The sequence below is a fragment of the Monodelphis domestica genome, chromosome 8 (genome assembly GCF_027887165.1).
Source record: "Monodelphis domestica isolate mMonDom1 chromosome 8, mMonDom1.pri, whole genome shotgun sequence".
Lineage (NCBI taxonomy): Eukaryota > Metazoa > Chordata > Mammalia > Didelphimorphia > Didelphidae > Monodelphis > Monodelphis domestica.
In genome coordinates, this window is record NC_077234.1 from 7,775,118 (window position 1) to 7,794,005 (window position 18,888).

Genomic DNA, 18,888 nt, shown 5'->3' on the forward strand with positions numbered 1-18,888 from the left:
AAGCCATAGAGAAGTCAAACATCAAAAGAGGGCTTTGGAATCCCTTTCTCTTTCCCTGAGAAATCTGTCAAGGAGAACGTGAGGAAGATGGAGAGAGAACCCTGAAGAGCAGCCACAAGGCTCAGGAAAGGCTTTTCTCTACATCTGAAGCCAGTGATTCCAGGGAGATGCAATTAAAACATACGAAGGGTTTGGAAAGAGGGAAAGTGGTCACTTTATGAATTTATCCCTCAATGTAGTGGATAGATTGCCATACTTGGGAGCCAGGAAGAGCTGAGTTCAAATCTGACATCAACTCATCACTAGCTGTGTGACACAGTATAAATCAAGTAACCTCTTGGCCTCTTTTGTAAAATTTGGAAAATAATAGCCTTTCTCAGGATTTTTGTGATGATTCATTGATTCAATGAGATAATTTCTATAAAGCTCTGAGCAAGCCTTAAATTGCTAAATAAATGTTATCACCATCCCTATTACAACCTTTTTCCTCTTACTGAACAAAATCTTTCTTCCAAAAGTCTATTGTAAAAATCAGACTAGAGCTGTCTAAAATAGGAAGAGCCCATTTTTCAGCCTTTTACCTTTCACTTCTCCATTTCAGATCTATAAGCATATTCAAGGTCAAACTTCACTGCTAGCTTCCCAAACGCCTCAACAAAGGGTTTCAGTAGAAGAGTCTCAAGCTCCTGACACAGGCAAGGAGGTAGAGGGAGGAGTGGCTTCACCAGCCCTACTGCTGCTTCCCAACAACTAATACAAAATCCCTTGGGGGAGTCCTTTCCCCTTCAATTTTGAGAACTGGAGAAAAAGGAGGAAATGGTGAGAAGAGGGGAAAGAATGGACTTTGACATTTGGACAGCAAAGTATTTTCTTCCCCCAGCCTCCGTAAGATTCTAATACCAAGAGACTCTCCAATGACTCCTCCCCAAATCCTTAGAGAATTCTTCAGCTGTTTAGATGGCATAATAGAAATATTTGAAAGCTTCATTAATTTGATTTGGGGGGGGGGGTCCTGTCTATAATGGAGAAATTATATTTAAAGAAGAAAATACTAGATAATTATCCCCCCACCCTAATAATAAAGTCTTGATCAGGAGCAGCAATTCAGTCTTCCATCTTTATTTTTTTTTTGGGGGGGGATTCTGTTAACTTTAAGTCTTTAGTATCTAGGACCATAGAGATTAAAAAAAAAAAAAAGTGGAGACAGCCTGGATTCTTTAGTTACTGGTCATTTCATTACTAAATGTGAAAAGGAAGTTGATTTGTTTGTTCTGAGCTAAATCTAAGTTGAGATGTCCCTCTGATCTGGGTGAGAGTTCCTGGAAATATACTCTTTGGCCATTACCCTAGGGCAACACTTATCTAAATTGAAGTCTCTCCTTTCTCTCCCTTTCCCTTTCTACTTTCATTTACATGTTCAAACAGAAGTCACTTGATTTAATTTTTTTCTTTAAACAACAATCATCACAGCTGATGCTGACATTGCGGTTTAAGCTTTGGTTTGCCACCATTTGATGCACGTTATCTCACAATGACCTGAAGAAAGGGAGGGGAGTCTCAGTTATCATTGCCCCCATTTGACAGGGAATTCTAAGTGACCAAGGAAGGGACACACAGCTAGCAAGTTTTTGAAGTGGAATCCAAGCCCAAATCTGATGGTCAACATGGCTTGTGTTTATTCCACTTTGCCTCTTGATAGAGAGCAGAGCATAGGACCAACCACCATGGATTTCAATCAGCTCTGCTACTCTGAACAACTAGCATGAACTGTTTGCACAGTCATCTGGTGTTAAATATTGCCTCCATTTCACCGGTGGGAAAACTGAGATTCTGATAAGTTAATTATCTTATCCAAGATCACTCCACTGGTTGGTGATTACACATGGGTTTCCTCACACAGCACCAGCCTGCTCCTCAGCCTTTCTTCCCAGCGTTGGGCTTCTTTAAAATTTGATAAACATGCCATCTATGTCTCTGAGAAAATTGTTCAATAACATGGAGTTGCAGCCCAACACACAGCCCTGAAGTACTGACCTCCTGCAGGCTGACTTCAAACCATTAGCACCTACTGTTCAAACAGCCCCAAAGCTGTGTGATTCTGGGGAAGTCACCAATAAGACTCCGATTCTTCATATATTGCCTGCCTCACATGATTGTCCTGAGGAAAATGCTTTGAAATAAATCTTAAAGCACTTAAGAAAAATGAGTTCTTTTTTTCTTTTTCTTCCTTCCTTCTTTCCTTCCTTCCTTCCTTCCTTCCTTCCTTCCTTCCTTCCTTCCTTCCTTCCTTCCTTCCTTCCTTCCTTCCTTCCTTCCTTCCTTCCTTCCTTCCTTCCTTCCTTCCTTCCTTCCTTCCTTCCTCCCTCCCTCCCTCCCTCTCTCTCTCTCTCTTTCTTTCTTTCTTTCTTCCTTCCTTCCTTCCGTCTTTTCTGTCTTTCATCACAACCTGATGGCAATTATAATGAATGTTATTATTATTTTTTTTCTGCCAATACAATCGCCTAGGTGGAACAGCAACTGCCACAACTAAATGTGATAAGGTTTGACAAGTCTGAAGTGAAAGTATTTGATTAACCTAAGGTCAGTGTTCTCACTTGGCTTGGCTTTGAGGTGTCCACACACATCCAGGTAGATTATGAAAGAATTTCTTTCACACCTTATGTGAAATGTTTCTGCTCTTACTTTATATATAATATATATATATACACATACATACATATGTATGTGCTCATATGTATGTATTTGGACAAAGGAAGAAGAAAACAAGAAGCCAGGCTGAGATAATAATATATTATTGCCCTTCCTTCTCTACTATATCACTGCTTAGGCTCACCACACTTCACAAGCCTTAATTAAGCCTTATGGCAGCACTGCAAGGAGGTATTATCACCCCCATTTAACAGATTGGCAAAGAGACAGTAACTTGCCCCAGGACCCAGGAGTCCTCCTCAAACCTCTGCTCTAATTAAATAGATGCACTAGCAGGAGACTGTCAGATGTCTTTCTCCAGCAGAGAGGAGGACCCAAAAGGTTCAACAATCATTTTTCTTTATAATTAACATCACATAAGAAAACAAACAAACAGAACCCAAACTACAGAAGTCCTTTGAAATGAAGACCTTTTAATTAATTGTGCTTCTCACCTGACCTGGAGAGATGCTGCTGGTTCTGAGGCTATCACAGATTTAGGATAAAAAGGGGGGACGGGGAATCTTTAAAGATGACATTCAACCCATAAAATTTATATATGTGGAAACTGAGGCTCAGAGAGAGACTGACTTTCCCAACATCACATAATCAATCAAAAAACATCCATTAACTACCTACCTTATGCTAATCACTATGCTAGGCAAAGGGGATATAAAGACAAAAAAAAAGAGTATCTTACCCCAAGGGCCTCCCATTCTATAAGAAGAAATTTGGGATCTGCACCCAGGTCTGAGGACCCCAAGTATATTATGGTATAATATGTAGAGGGCTAGATGTAGAGACAGAAGGTCCTGGCTTCAACTCCGACAATTTGGGAACATTTCACTTAATTCAGTTTTTAATCCAGTAAAATGGAGATACTGACCCCAGGGATGTCCCTCAAAGAAATGTTCTAAGTTCTAGAATGACAGAATTTCAGTTCTGGAAAGGCATTTGGGTCTCTTTTTCCAAAGAGCCTTCTCAAGAGAATGAATCGACTGCTGCCCCACTCACACCAGGAGACCTGCTACCCCCTGAGGGGAGGCCCAAACATTTATTAAGCACCTGCCTTGTACCAGGCACTGTGTTGGGTAAGTACCAGACAGACAGGATCTCAGTTGATCCTAAGGTATCCCAGCTCACCTCTGGATGAGATCAGGGACAGATTTGGACCTTCACTTTCCCTGGAACAAGGACCTCCCAGATGAGGAAACCCTCTCTACCTGTGCAGGTAGGAACATTCTCTATAATTCTCTACAATCTAAGAGGCAAAGGGCCATGACCAAAGCCTCACAGTCAGGATGGGTCATAGACAGCCCTTGAGCTGGAGTCTTCCTGACTCTGTCCACTGCCTCTCTGGAATGGTAAGGATGTTTCTCTCCTCAAATTCTGTGAGTTACACAGAGAAATGTCAGATGGGGCTATGATAGCCTGTTGCCTTCAGATCCTGAGGGTAGCACGAACTCACTATCCAAAGAGGCATAAATCACCTTAATGCCAGTTCGATGGGTCCTAGTAACAACCCCAATAACCACAGCAAACATTTAGCCTTAGAGTGTAAGCTCCTGGAGGGCAGAGACTGTCTCTCCCTCTGATGTAGCCCTGAGCTTAGCACCAACCTGGCACCTGGCAGGGGTTTATTAGATGGACATTGTGTTATATCACACTAATACAAGGTTTACAGAGAGCTTTATCAATATTATTTCATTTCATCCCCACAACTACTCTGTGAAGTGAAGGGACTTGTCCAAGGTGACAGATCAAGAACGTGCCCATGACAGAATCCAGACTCATCTTCCTGGCTCCAAACCCAGCGCTCTCTCCCTTCACAATGCCTGCAGCTGCCTCCTAGCCCCTGCTTTTTTATTTTATTCATTTATATTTTTAAACCCTCACCTTCTGCCTTAGAATCAATAATACGTACAGGCATCCCTCGCTACATCCCGGCTTCACCACATCATGGGTATGTGAAAAAAATTAATTCTGTATTGGGTAGTTTTTGCTATATGATGAGATTTTGCAGACGAGTACTGTACTGTACACTATGGGAATTCACTACGCCGCTAAGTTTGCCAAGGTGAATTTGTGCACGGCACACTATTGGCTGTTGGAATGAAAGGTGACCAACCACAGCGCCATGTTCTGTATCCTGGGCGCTGATTGGCTCAGTGACTGTAGCCTCTGTCTGTTTGGTCTCCCACCTTGTGCCAACCATTCAGCATCTCTCCTTGGCCACTTCACATCGACGTCTGATGGCTGTACATAGTGTGGCTCTGCGGTGTTGGGGTTTTGTGAAGTTTTTGTAAAAGTTGGAATTTATTTCAAGCCTTGGGCCACCCCAACCTCCTGTGCCTTCCAAGGCTTCTGGCAGTGAAGCCACACTCCAGAGGAAGATGCTTACCATCAAAGAATAATGAAATAAATTTATCACCACTATTTCATGGATTTTCACATATGGCAGAGGTCTCTGGAATGTAACTCCCATGATAGGTAAGGGATCACTGTATTGGTTCCAAGGTAGAAAAATGGTAAGGGTTAGGCAATGGGGGTTAAGTGACTTGCCCAAGGTCACCTAGCTAGGAAGTGTCTGGGCCAGATTTGAATCTAGGACCTCCTATCTCTAGGTCTGTCTTTCAACCCACCAAACCTCCCAGTTGTCCCCTTTATTTTATTTTAAAACTTAACTTCTGTCTTAGAATTAATACTGTGTATTGGGTTGTGAGGCAGAAGAGCAGTAAAGGCTAGGTAATGGGGTTAAGTGATTTGTCCAAGGACACATAACTAGGAAGTGAAGCCACATTTAAATTCTGGACCTCCCATTTCTAAGCATGGCTTTTAGTCCCCTAAGCCTCCTTGCTGCCCCTGTACCCCTTGCTTCTTTGAGAGGGCAGTATAGCATAGAGGAATCATCAGAACTAGACAGAGAGTCAGAGGACTTAAGTTCAACTCAGAGCTTTGTTACTTATTACCTGTATGGCCATAGGTAAGTCACTTAACTTTTATAAACTTCATTGTTCTTATTTGCAAAATTAAGTTAGATGGTCTCTAGGTTACATCCCAATCTGCAATTAAATGAGCCAGTATGATCTTGGACATGTAACTTCATAAAGATTAAATAACTCAGTTTCCTCATCTGTAAAATGACTGGTTAGGACTAGATAGATGGCCCCTTCTAGCTCTAATAACCTTAAACATTTTTTTTAAATGAGCAAGAAATAAAAATTCTTCCCTGGAAAAGTAGCTCTGAAAAAAATCCCAAGTTGGGTTGGGACAGCTCTCCCAGGGGTCCTGATCATTTTCCTTCTTTCTTTCTTTCCTTTTTTTTTAAAAATTTTAAACATTATTTTATTTGGTCATTTTCAAACCTGATCATTTTCTTAAGGAGAGGCACAGGTTCTTGGGCCTCTCAGGTAATCAATCATAAATCTAGAGCTGGAAGGGCTATTAAAGATCATCTATTCTAACCTCTTCATTTTAGAACTGAGGTCCAAACAGATGAGGAATGAGGGTCAAAGTGATACAAATGGTGAATGTCAGAGTGTGGATTCAAACTCACATCCCATGACTCCAAAATTCAGCCTGATGGTGGTTGGTTCTAAGTTTGAACCAAGTAAAATGGCTCATTCTAGGATACTCCAAGAGGCTATATGTTTTCCAAGTGCTAAATTACTGTCTACTATTTTTCCTGGTTGGATTTATTGTCCAATTTGTCCCTTAACTTAGCACTAGGAAAGGGAACTGATGGACAGATGGTAAGAGTCATGGGAAATGATCCAAAGCAGAGGAGAGGCATTGATGAACAGCATATAGATACTCAGGCATCTAGGGTCTGTTCATCATGGGGGAATGACATGGTTCAGTGACCTGAGCATCTTCATTCAGCTCTTCCTAGCTGCCTTTACTGAATTCTAACCGCCATTGAAATTTCACTAGAGTTCTTTCCCTAACAGGTTTCTTTGCTTTTGACTCTCATTACCATCACAATGCTCTAAATGGGTATGGGTGTTATCTCTCTAATGTCTTTGCTAATTGTTACTTTGATCAGAGTAGGTGATGTGGGAGGGAACTTTAGAGTTGCTGGTTAGACTCTGGATCACCAATGGTTAAATATCTGTCATGAGAAAGTCTGACCCATTCGTCTCCACTTAACTCAGTGGGAGTTCTTATTCCAGATAGGGAAAACAATCTTGAGGGTCAGGTATCTGACTGGCTCCTACTCTCTAGCTCAGCTGGAAGATAATATGAACCTAGGAGATGGGAATTCACTCCAAGCATTTATCCTACAATCCTTGATAAATAACATTCAGTGATAGCCATTGGTTCATTTTGATTTTAAGTTATCCCTGCCACATTTAATGATACATTCTATTTTCTCTGGCTTATTAAAATAAAAATAACAAGACATTTGCAACATATTTATGCCTCAGTTTCCCTATGATTTTCTTCCAATTCTATATATATATGTACCAATTAAAAATAAACTATCAGCCAGGGAACTGAGAAAATGTATTTGAAGTTCTCCAAATCATTTTGCTCTTTTCTTATTGCTGTTTTGGGCCAATTTCAGAATGTTAGTTACAGCATCCTATAAAATGTCTGATGACTAAGATCCCTCCCTCATTCCCCCACTCTCTGCCTTCTTGGGAAGGAGCTAAAGTTGCAGGTTGTAATTTTTTTCCCCTATGAAATTATATTTTATAACCATTAAAAGGTAAGGAAGTCATTTAGTACAAGAAAATGAACAAAAAAAATCCATTTGTAGGTAGCTATGCTTTATTTAAATGCCAGCTTCAGTTAATACCACGAACAATAAATCCCTAAGATTATTAAAAGAGGACAGACTAATTCTCTAACTGACAACTTAGTAATGATTCTCTTAGGTGCTCTTTCTAGCCTCCTTTCACTTTTTTGAGAAAGTTCTAAAAGATAACTGATCCTTCCCTTCATCCTGAGGATAAAATTAGGGATATTCATGGGTCTCCCAAAAGGCTACTAATTTAGATCTCCTTTAAAGGCTTTTGGGTTTTTTGTCTTTTCTTGTTGCTGCCATTCTTTGGAGTTTTGGTCTAGCATTCTGATGTAATTGGTAGGAACTCCTGGTGTGGAAATATTGTTTTCTGTCCAGTGTAGATGGTCACCTCATCAAGAATGAAGGGACCTGAGAGGTCTGGCAATCTATTCCCCTCATTTTTCAGATGAGCAAATAAGAACACATGTTTAAAACCAAAGAGGTTCAGAATCTCTGTGCCATGCAATTTGGTAAGCAATAGAGATCCTGGTTCAGAAATTAACAGTCCCTGACCTCAAAGAGTTTACGTTCCAGTGGGAAAGAATATCATGAGCCTAAACCCAGCCACCATGTACAAAATATGCATGTTTTAGGAGGGAATAGACTGACAGCCAATCCTGTGGAAGTTACTAAGGTGAGGCTTGCTCAGCACTTCAATCAATGAATTTACAAGCATTAATTATTTACTTTAAACCCTTACCTTCCATCTTAGAATCAATAACTTGCAATGGTTCCAAGGTAGAAGAACAATAAGGGCCAGAAAATGGGGATTAATTGGCTTTCCCAGGGTCACACAGTTAGGAAGGTTCTGAGGCTAGATTTGAACCCAGGACCTCCTGTCTCTAGGTTTAACTCTCAATCCACTGAGTCATCTAGCTGCCCCATAATAATTAAGTACCTTTTTTTTTTTTTAATGCCAGACACCATGCTAGATGCTGGGGATACAGCAAAAGGCTAACATTGCTCCTGTCCTTGGAGAGTTTACTTTATCAACATTTTCCCATCCATCCTCCATACTGCTGGGAGCTGAGACCTGGCAATGTATTTGGGTAAGGAGAGGCGACAGACCTTGACTCTATCCACAAAGAGCATTGGTGGGGGCTATGATTCCTGGTGGTTCAACAAATTTCAAATTCCTATAAACAAGGCTTGATCCAACATCCAACAGCCAGAGGAAGAAAAGTCCAGATTGGACTCAGGTGTCCTGAGTTGCTCTATGAAAAACTGATAGATATATTGAGGCCCATGTGAAAGGCATTCCATAGAATACTAAAAGAAAGACAGCTGCCAAAAAAGGCTTTTCTCCTAGAAAAGTCTGCCTGCACATAACATCTTTGGGATGAGACTCATCTGGATGACCCTCTCAGTCCCCTCCCCACCAGATTCTGTGAAAGGGGAGTATTAGTATCAGCTTTTGGGGTCTCTGCTCCCAGGTAGCCTAAGGAGAGAAGAGTCAGGCTCAGCTCCTGACTGCCAGCATCAGAGAATGCAAGGGGCATGCATGGATGGGACCCATTAGGGGATCAATGGTGCTTCTGTTGCAATGGTCTGCTCCCCTGGCAAAAGCTTCCCAGACTTTCACACTGGCTTTTGTCAGTGACTGCAGATTCCAAGGTAAAGCTGGCCCCCAAAAGGAAAGCCAGCCAAGAAGAATGCTCTCAAGACTCTTATTGGCAAGGAGGTCCCCAACAGCAAACAATTCCATCTGGGGGTGAGGGGGGGCAATTGTACTCATGCCTGTGATGTGCTGCCTCTCCACTGACCTTGGCTTAGTGGTCCCTCCAGCAAATGAGTGAAGATGTCACCCTTATTTCTTTGGTTGTTAAATATGTCCCCTAAATACCCGTGCAATCTTAAACTCCCTCATTGGGCAGGAATGGAAACTGAGTTCTAGGTCTAGGAGCAATGTGGGGAGGTCAAAAAAGGAAGCTGAAATCTCAGGAATATTAAAGAGATTGAGGCTTCCTAATGATCAAAGCCATGCAGAACTACATGAACTGTATCAGGAATTAATCAGTCCAGCTGGTACCAAGTGCCAGAGCCTGTGATAGGTAAGCTCTGAGAGGAAGTAAAAGCTCTGTTGCTGAGGCCCATCCACCTGAGACTAAAGTACTATTTGGTAAGCACATCCCAGGGGGGAAACTTCTTCAGGCATACATTGAACTAAATGTTCTCTGTCTCTCTTTCCTTTCAGATTTTGGGTTTCTATGTGCCCTTCTAATTCGAGATACTACTGATAAGAAAAGTCAAAGTGTGGGTGCCCTCCTGGGCTTACTTGTAGCTAGACTTAGGGGGTCTGCAATGTCCCCTCTCTACTCTGAAATTTTTTTTTAAATCAATATCTTCCATTAATTTCTATATCTGCATAATAGACATCATCAGCCTCTTGAGGATCTAAAGTCAAGAACCTTATCCTTGAACTATAAAAAGGACAAAAAAAACTTCCTAAACTCTCCTTCTAAAGTCCAGTGGAGGTTTAATAGAGAGAAAGAAGGAGGAAAAATGAGGAGAAGTAAAGAGATAAAGGAGGAGAGGAGAGAGGAAGAAGGAAGGGGGGAAAAGGAGAGATGAGGGGAAAGAGAAGAAAGAAAAAAATAGATTAGAGGAGAGAAGGAATGGAGGGGAGAGAGGATGGAGAAGGAGGGAAGGAGGAGATATAAGAAGAAAGAAAAAAGGAGAGGTGACAGAGAGGAGAAAGAAGGGAGAAAAAAAGGATCCTTACTCCTCCACTTTTTTTTTTTTAATAAAGGAATGGGTTTGGGTTAGTATTATGGAGGTGAAGGGACAGAAGTCTAGAGCTAGCCTCCTACCTGAACTGTGAGGCAAAATGAAGTACTTTGCAGAACTGTAATTACTTTAAAGCAATTATTTAATTCCCATGGCAGCAGCCTGGATAAAATGCTACCTCTCTGTTGAACTAGGAACTAAATCAAAATAATTATTTCAACCACAAAAGGAGAGAGGTCTCTTTGAACTGCACATCCCTCAGTCTGGGAAGCCAGGGCATTTCCAAAACGCTGATTTCATGTGGAGAGATGCTGACGAGACATGAAAGCAGCCCAAACAAGATTTGTTTCCTTTGCTGGTTTAAAAGAAGAGCCCAAAGGAAGTACATCCAAACCAGCCTATCCATGATGGCTACCCAAAGTCGGTTCCCTGCTTCTGGGGGAAATTTCATTAAAAAAAAATAATCATCATTAGCAGCTCAGATGAGTTGGCACTTTTGGATGGTACCTTTGAATAAGTCCAGATTCCCTGCTTCATAGATCTGCCATGGGCAAAGGGCTTTAGACACTTAAAAGTGCCACACAGAGGAGGGATTTTCTTTCTTCTATTAAGCAGCCAGTATATGAAAGTCCTGGCCCCTGACACCCAAGCCATGCTATATATCGTCCAGTCTTATGACCCTGGGATAGGTTAAGTTGCAATCAAGTTACTCATTCATTCACACAAACTAAGGAAAGCACATATGCCTAAGGAGTGATGCTTGTCTGCCTCCACTGTGGACATCTCAGAGCTAGAGATGATAGTATTGGATTTGGGGTCTGAAAGATCTGAGTTCAAATATTGATTCAGAAACTTATTGGCTGCATGATCCTAAATAAGTCATTTAGCTTCTCTCAGATACTTATAAAACTTACCTTGCAGGGCTATTATAAAGTCTGAAATGATATATGTCAAGCATTTAGCTAACCACAAAAATGCTAATGATTATTACTAGGATGATTATGATTATAATTAGAGGGAGGGGCTAAGCATTTTTTAAGTATCTAATATGGGCCATGCACTGTGATAAGCACTTTATAAATATTACCTCATTTGATCCTCATGAATATGGGAGGTAGGTGCTATTATTATGCCCAATTTACAGTATCTTAACACAGATACCAGTTAAGTGACTTGCCCAGGGTTATACAGCTAGTGTCATGAGCTGGATTTGAACTTAGGTCTTCCTGAACTCAAGCCCAATGCTCCATGTACTCTGTCATATTATTGTTAGGTGGATGAGGGTGATCAAGGCTTTGACTGTGTACTAAGTAGGTATTTGGTGGGTTTGGATGGCTTTGGACATAGTAAATTTGTAAAGGTATGTTGAATGGTGAGTTTAATTAATAAATATGCAAGTTATGACCTCCTGGTCCAGCATTTCTACACAACATAAATATTCATCGCCATCACTTTTGGAACAAACAGAATGGAATCTCTCCAGGCTCAGTCATTATCTCCCATCCTCTTTTAAAAATTAAATCTATTTCATGGAATGCTTTTCTAGGAAATGCCGGGGAAAGAGAATTGGAACTAAGAGAGGCTGAAGGACTTTGTGCCTTGAACCAGCTTTCGTAAGATCCATAGACATTTTTGTTCATATTGGGGTAGAGGCATTCAGCTGGCAGGCAATAATGAACCCCTTCCCTCCCTGCCAGAAATACCGACAAGCCCAGGCAATGGGCACGGTCTACACTCTTGACTGGAGACAAAATCACTTGATTTTGCAGACCAACCTGTTGGAGAGCCCAGGTATCACTCAGAACCTTGATCCTAGAAACTCTAGCTCCAGTTGGCCTCATTGAATCAGGGGTTTTCTAGAGTCTGATTCACACATACATGTCGTTGAGCTTGATGTTTGTGTTTTGTAGGCACAACACAGGACTGCAAGAGATGCTCTAGGATATTGGACCATGTCTGGTCTCTGAAAGGAAGGTGCTGCTAGTCATTCTCTTGTGTATTTGGGCTTCCTTAAGTGAAGCCTGGAGCTTTCCTGTATGACAGTGAGAGACACAGAACAAAGACTGACACGATATGAGCCAGAAGATGGACAGATACTGGCTTTCTGGTGAATACCCAAAGGATCAGTCCCAATAAAGAAGATTCTTTCAAGTAATCGGGGAAAAAAAATACTGAGACCTCAACCTAATTTTGTGAACATTGATCGGCCCATTGCTAGTTCAAACAAAGGGTGAGTTGGAAAGGGTGAGGGGTGTTGTTGCTTTTTTAAGTGTATTTGGTCACTGATACCATGTATTAAAATCTAATTCTGACTGTGACTACTTATTTGAACTTTCAATCAAGGGCCTCAGTTTCCTCATTCGTAAAGTGAGGGGGTAGGCCCAGAAGATCTTTAAGGTTCCTCCTAGATCTGATATCTGTTACCCATTGAATTCCCTAATGGTTAAGGCAAAGATGAGCGGAAATGTTCATGGTGGAGGGAGTGTTGCACATTGTAGAATTCACAGATCCTTCCCTCCCTCATGCATGTATAGGGAGAATACAAGGAACTGCAGAACAAAGAGATGGTCCGGTTCTCAGAGAAAGCTATATTGAAGTGTTGGCTGCCCTACTTACCAGCTTCCTAACCACAGGCAAACCTCTTTGAGTCTCTATTTACTCATCTGTAAAATGCCGAGAAAGCTCATATAACCTACCCGACAGAGTATCTGGGAGAAAGGAGTCCAGTGAATAGGAAAGTGCTTTAGGAATCCTCATTGTCGCCCAACAAATCACCATCACTGATGACACGTCTTATATACATGGCAGGGAACCCCGGCATTCTTTCTCCCTTTATTCTTGTTATCCTCGAGGTCTACTTCAGTGTCTTGTACAGAATAGACAGCTAATACCTTAACCCATAGATAATCAATCGACTGAGAAGTATTTAAGAAATGACCACATGCCAGGCACAGTGCTAAGGAGTGGGGACACAATCCAAACACAAAACCAAAGCGAACCCTGCCCTCAAGGAACTTCCATTGGGTTGGGGATAAGAGCGTGCTGGATTGCGCATTAGCCTCCCTTCTCTTAGAACAAAATCCATTGGGCAAAGATGAAACAGATCCCTGAGTGTACGTGACTGTGTAAAAATGTAGGCATTTCTGCAGTGCCATCACAACCCCCCCCCCCTTTCCTGGCCACATAGTCCTTCTATCCTCACTGAGCACCTAGCCTTGGAGAGAGACAGGGGACGCCGAGGCGGAGGCGAGGGCAGAAGGACTAAATCGCCGACTTACCGTCCATGTGGCTGACTTGGCAGTGCTGGACTGCTGAAATGAGACATCAAAGCTGTGGGGTCCCGGGTAGTCTGTGTTGGAGGGGATGGCAGGAGAGGGTGACAAGGCATCGAAGGTGGAGCTCGGCTGTGCGTAAGGTGAGGGAGCTGTGACACTGTTCTGGGCATGATCCGTGTTGTAGGGGCTGGTGGATGAGGAACCATTTGGGATCTGCTGGTCCATACTGTTCAGGAGCCCCAGATTTGTGTACTGCGGCTGCCAGGAGAGAGAGAGAGAAGAGAGAACAGGGCATTAGCCATCTTCAGAACCTGGGCTTTCAGTGCTGCCTTCCTAGAGAAAGTCAGTCATCAGAGGCACGGATAATGTCAGCCAGAGAGGCTGAAGATTGGTGTGATCATCATTAACTGACTTTTGGATAATCATCCAGCCCACTGAACTCTCTCTCTCTCTTTTTTTTTTTAGCCAAAGTCTAGGAGAAAAGTAGTTCAGGCATTAATCATCCCCATTGTACAGAAGAGGAAAGTTAAGAAACTAGCCTAAGGCCATACAGCTAATCAGTAGAGGTAAGATCCAAACAAGACCTCCTGGACTCCAAGGATGCTCTGGTCTTTGTTTATGCAGAACTTTGAGGGTTACAGACCCTCTTACCTATTTGATTTGAAAGAAATCAGAGGATCTCAGAAGTTAAAGTGACTCCCAGAAACTCTCTGAGCAGGAATTTGAATCTGGATCTTCCTGACCCTTGTGTGTTTTGCTCTTATCTATACTGGCATGCAATCATTCCCCATTCATTAAAAGTACCACTGGTGCCTGCTATTGTGCCCAGCATGCCTTCTTTAGCTCAACCAGGTCTCCCAAGGTTCTTCAATGTAGGAATATTGGATTTAGGATGATTCCTGACTTTTAAAGCCTCAATGACCTTATCTGTAAACTAAGAATCACATCAGCACCAACTCGGAAGGTTTAGGTGAGAATCTTGACCTCACCAATGGAAAGGTCTTTGCCAACCTTAAAGTTAGAAAGTGATTAATGGAAGATTGACAATGCCTTCTTCCCACCTCCCCCCACCCCAATAACTCTAGAAAGTAGACAGTGCAACTATGATCATGTGCATTCTACAATGGGGAAACTGGGGCTCCCAGAAGTTAGCTGACCTCATCAGGGTCCTCAACCAGGAAATATCAGAGCCAAGACTGTGTCTCTGGCACTTTGCTGATTCCCAACACAACCTTCTTTCCTTTATTGTGTGTGACGTCAAGTAGGAGAAAGTGAGTGGCTTTAGGATCCTAAGCTAAGAGTCCACCACATCCAACACCTTCATCTTTACAGATAAGGATACTGAGGCCCCCAAAAGTTTAGTGAGATAGCAAGAAAGTGCCCACTTCAGGGTTTCAATATAAGTACTTCATCCTTGGACCTCTTGGATAAAAGACCTGAAATCTCTTAAGGGAAAGGCATTTTACTTAATTTTACATCTCTATAGTGTGTGTGTGTTTCTGTGTGTGTTGGAGGGGGCAGGATCTTTTCCATTCCATTCAGTCCTGGGGCCATCTGTCTAAATGTTACCAGTACCATGCCCATTCCATTCCATTTATACCCTCACATTCCAGTGCCGAATGCCATGTCCCCATTTGCTCTTTAAATAACTATTAATCTCTTTACACTCATCCCCACTCTGACAAGAGCAGCTGTTTCTTTTGCCTCCTCTGTCTCCTCCCTCTAGAAGCTCTGATTCTCCCCCACCCCCTGAACAAGCCAGGTGAGAGAGAGGCACCTACCTGCCCTATCCCTGTCCTTTGCCCTTCCCCCCTCACTGAACCAGAACTCTGCCTGGGTATCACAGCCCACCTCTGGGCCCCAGGGAGCAATAGTTTGAGGAGGATGTGATCTGGGCTCAAGGTGAGGGTCATAGGCCAGCCCCTCCTCACTGACTCTGGGCAGAAGATAGCTCCTGCCTTCTCAGGCACGTGCTCCATTCACTACAACGGGCAATTAGGGAACCAATCAGCCCTGCCATGAAGGATAAAGGGGCTCCCCCTCCCCCCAGATGCCTAAAGACTACCCTTCTCCACCTCCCTGGACAGCCAGAGTAAGAACAAAGAGACTCCATCCTTTAAGTCTCTCAGTCCCTCCCCCCATCCTCAATAGCTGACATTGGAGAAATGAAGAGGACACCATTTTAGGAACTAAAGTCAGGTTTGTACATCTATCCATCCATTTCATCACTCTCCCCACTTCCAAAAAACCCAAAGTGAAACCAAAAACCTTAAGAGGAAAATGGGCTTCCTTCATTAGGTTTGTTCCTTAAAAGGGATTTCCCTAGACCAAATGGGAGCCCCTAATATTGTAGAGTGGCAGTTTAAAAAGGACAGGAGGGGTGGTAACACCAATCATGCACCAACTGTTCTGGAAAGCTTCTGTTTTGAGCCGAATATTCCTAACCTTCTAGAATGAAGCACCATCACTGCTGGAGAAAATCAGTGGATTTGAATGTTAGGATGTTGCCACCACCACCACTTAACAGTTATATAACACGTTGGGTTTTTTTGCAAAGTGATCTTCACGATTATTTTTCTTTTTCAGATAAGGGAACTGAGGGATGGGGTGAGAGGGCTGCTAGGTGTAGGAGGTAGGAACCAGAGGCTGTTCCTCCTTAGTTCTCTATCTCTTGGGTCATCCAGCTGCCAACTTTTCAATGTTGACTATATACCAGACACTCTTTGGAGGTTTCTATGGGAAGCTGCCAGAGCATGCTCTGACATTATTACATTAAAAAAAATATTTGGCACAATGATAGTCCATGGGCTAAACAAAGAGGGAGAAAGAACCAAATCTTTAATTTCTTCAATTCTGTCCTTCAAAACGGGAGTTTAAAGAACCAGGGGAAGAGGACGTCAAGGGAAGTGACCCATGAAAAGAGAAAGCACAATTAATGTAACCCTCAGATTCATTTAAGTAACCCGTATTTACACAACTACAAGTCACTCCCCAACCTTCAGGGAGCTTCAGAGAAATAAAGTGAAGGTAGTGAAACAAACACCCACAAATTCCAGCTGCGCATGGTAGGGAAGGAAGGGTTGATGGTGGCTGAGGAGCCCCAGGAGGAAATGCTGCCGTGAGCTAAGCCTTCCCTGGAAGGAAGCTGGGGATTCTCAAACTAACCCAACAAGGAAAGCCAAAATATTCCAGAGGGAAGCAGATTCTTTCACACCAGAGACTTCAAAAGGCCCAGAAAGAAAATTCAGCCTGGAGGGCTCTTGGGCTGTTCTAGTTTAAAGTGGGGAGGTGGAGGGGGCGGGGAGAGTGTATGGAGGCGGGGGGGGGGGGGGGGGGGGGGGGGGGGGGGGGGGGGGGGGAGACACCAGCCATCCAGCAGCTGCAGGAAACAATATTTTAGAAATGAATGGTCACAAACTATGTGTGTAAAAGGCAAGGCTTCCTACTTTGCCCAAGTCTTTGATTTAAAAACAGATAGGCAGTGTTGACAGAGTCAGATAAGAGGACAAAGGCCAGGAGGAGCTGGCCAAGGGGGCCAGAAGTGCTACCTCAGTAAGGCCTGGGGCTGGCCACACCTGCCTGGACCTCCCCACTAGAGAGAGAACTGGTGGTGGGTGAGAGGGCACCCAGGACTCCAAGTCACCCCACCACTCCCTCCTCCTCTTTAGCTCTTCCTATCCAGCTCCAATGATAGTTAACCGGAGGAAAGGCTCTATATAACTGGCAAGGGTCTCCCTGGATATTCAGGGAGGTGACTTGTGAGGCAGCAAAAGGCAAGGGCTAGAATATTTCTACCCTACTCTCCCAGCCCTATACTTCCCGGAGATGGTTTATCCCAGCTGATTTTCTCATCTGCTTCTCATCTCAGCCTCTACCTCTCTGTTCTGGGATGCCAAAGTCAAAGCCTCACTCTCCCTAACTTACTTCTTGGGTGACTGCTTCCCTTTCTTCATCTCCAAAATGAAGGGCATGGACATGATCTCTAATTCCCTTTTGAACCCTACATCTATGACCCTGTGACTTCTAAGAACCCTCCTGTATACAATTAAATCTATGATTTTATATCTTAGACTTGGAGATTCTATCTCTACAACATCTTTCTTATCTAATGATTTGACTCTGGAATCAGATGACCTGAATTCAAATCTTGCCTAGGTAGCTTCAAAAATCTCTTCTGTCTTAAATCTATGATCCTTCCCATGGTAAAGAGATTTCTAAATTGGGAGCAAAAGACCTGGGCTCTTTTGACTTGAGTGAGTCATATCTTCTTTGTGTCTCACGTTCTTTCAGGTTTCCTTCAGAGCTGGTGCCACCATCATTAAGGTCCAGCTCAAAATGTAACATTGGCTGTCTAAGTGGTTCTTATATTCCATCATTATTACATTCAGTTAATAATAATTGCACTGTTAAATGCAGAATAAAACCTAGAGCACAGCTATTGAAAAGCATCTCATTAACATCTTTTTTACCCCTGGAAGATGGGGGACACACTTTATTTACTCCCCAAGAACTCCAATGGGGACCCTAAATTCTCTCCTCAATAATACATCCAAGAACTTTGTCAGCACAACACTGTAATTGGTTTCTTTCCTCTGAATTCACAATGGCAGCTTGAGACTCTCATTTCAGTCTAAAACTAAAAAGAAACAAAGAAAACCCACTAGAACAAAGGTTGAATGATCGGAATTAAGACTTGTATTATCAAAGGATAAGGCTGAAAGAATCCTTTGGGTTCTTGGAATCTAGGGGAAACGGAGGCTCAGAGATTTCAAGAGATTTGTCCAAAGTCCAAAGTGCATGGGGGAGTTAGGAAAGTCACGTCTGCAACCCAGGGAAGATAAGCAGATGCTCATCCTCCTCAGTCATGTGGATTTAACATGATGTATTTATCCCAACAATAACCACGAGTAACTCACAATTATGTCATGATCGGAGAGAGAACCATTAAAACAGATCTGAGCAATGGTTTGGGTAGACCAAAAGGTGACTGTCTACTTCCTCGTTTTTGTTATTGGAAAAAGTTTGGGCACAACAGAACCCTAATCCCTTTAATAGCAAAGAAATTGGACAAACACCAACGTTCATTTATGTTCTTTGCCTACTTAGGATGGCTAAGAACCACCTTCCCCACTTTATGTATGTGTATATGCGAAGACAATTTTGGGATCTCATGTTTCCCCCAGTTTTTTTTTTTTTTGTGTGTGTGTGTGTGTGTGTGCTTTAAAGAGCAAGTTATTTCTTTTAGAAAAAAATCAGATTTGTAAATTAGAATCCCAATTCCTTTTTGTTTATAGGTAGAATAGAGTGTCTCATATTGTTTCCTTGTCTCTTTTTTTGGCCTATATTATCATCATTAAAGAATAAGTCTTTAAGAACAAAATTATAGAGGAACCTAGGTGACTCAAGGGA

At 42.6% G+C, this 18,888-nt stretch overlaps 1 protein-coding gene across 5 annotated transcripts in view; it reads right to left on the reverse strand.

Moving 5' to 3' along the window:
- TP63 (tumor protein p63) overlaps nucleotides 1-18,888 on the reverse strand; it is a 237,211-nt gene that overhangs the window by 70,366 nt on the left and 147,957 nt on the right. For all 5 annotated transcript variants that reach the window (XM_007502469.3, XM_056807507.1, XM_007502471.3 and 2 more), the window contains one exon: nucleotides 13,483-13,737. In XM_007502469.3, the coding sequence (XP_007502531.1) occupies nucleotides 13,483-13,737 (255 nt within the window). The remainder of the gene's footprint in view (nucleotides 1-13,482; nucleotides 13,738-18,888) is intronic.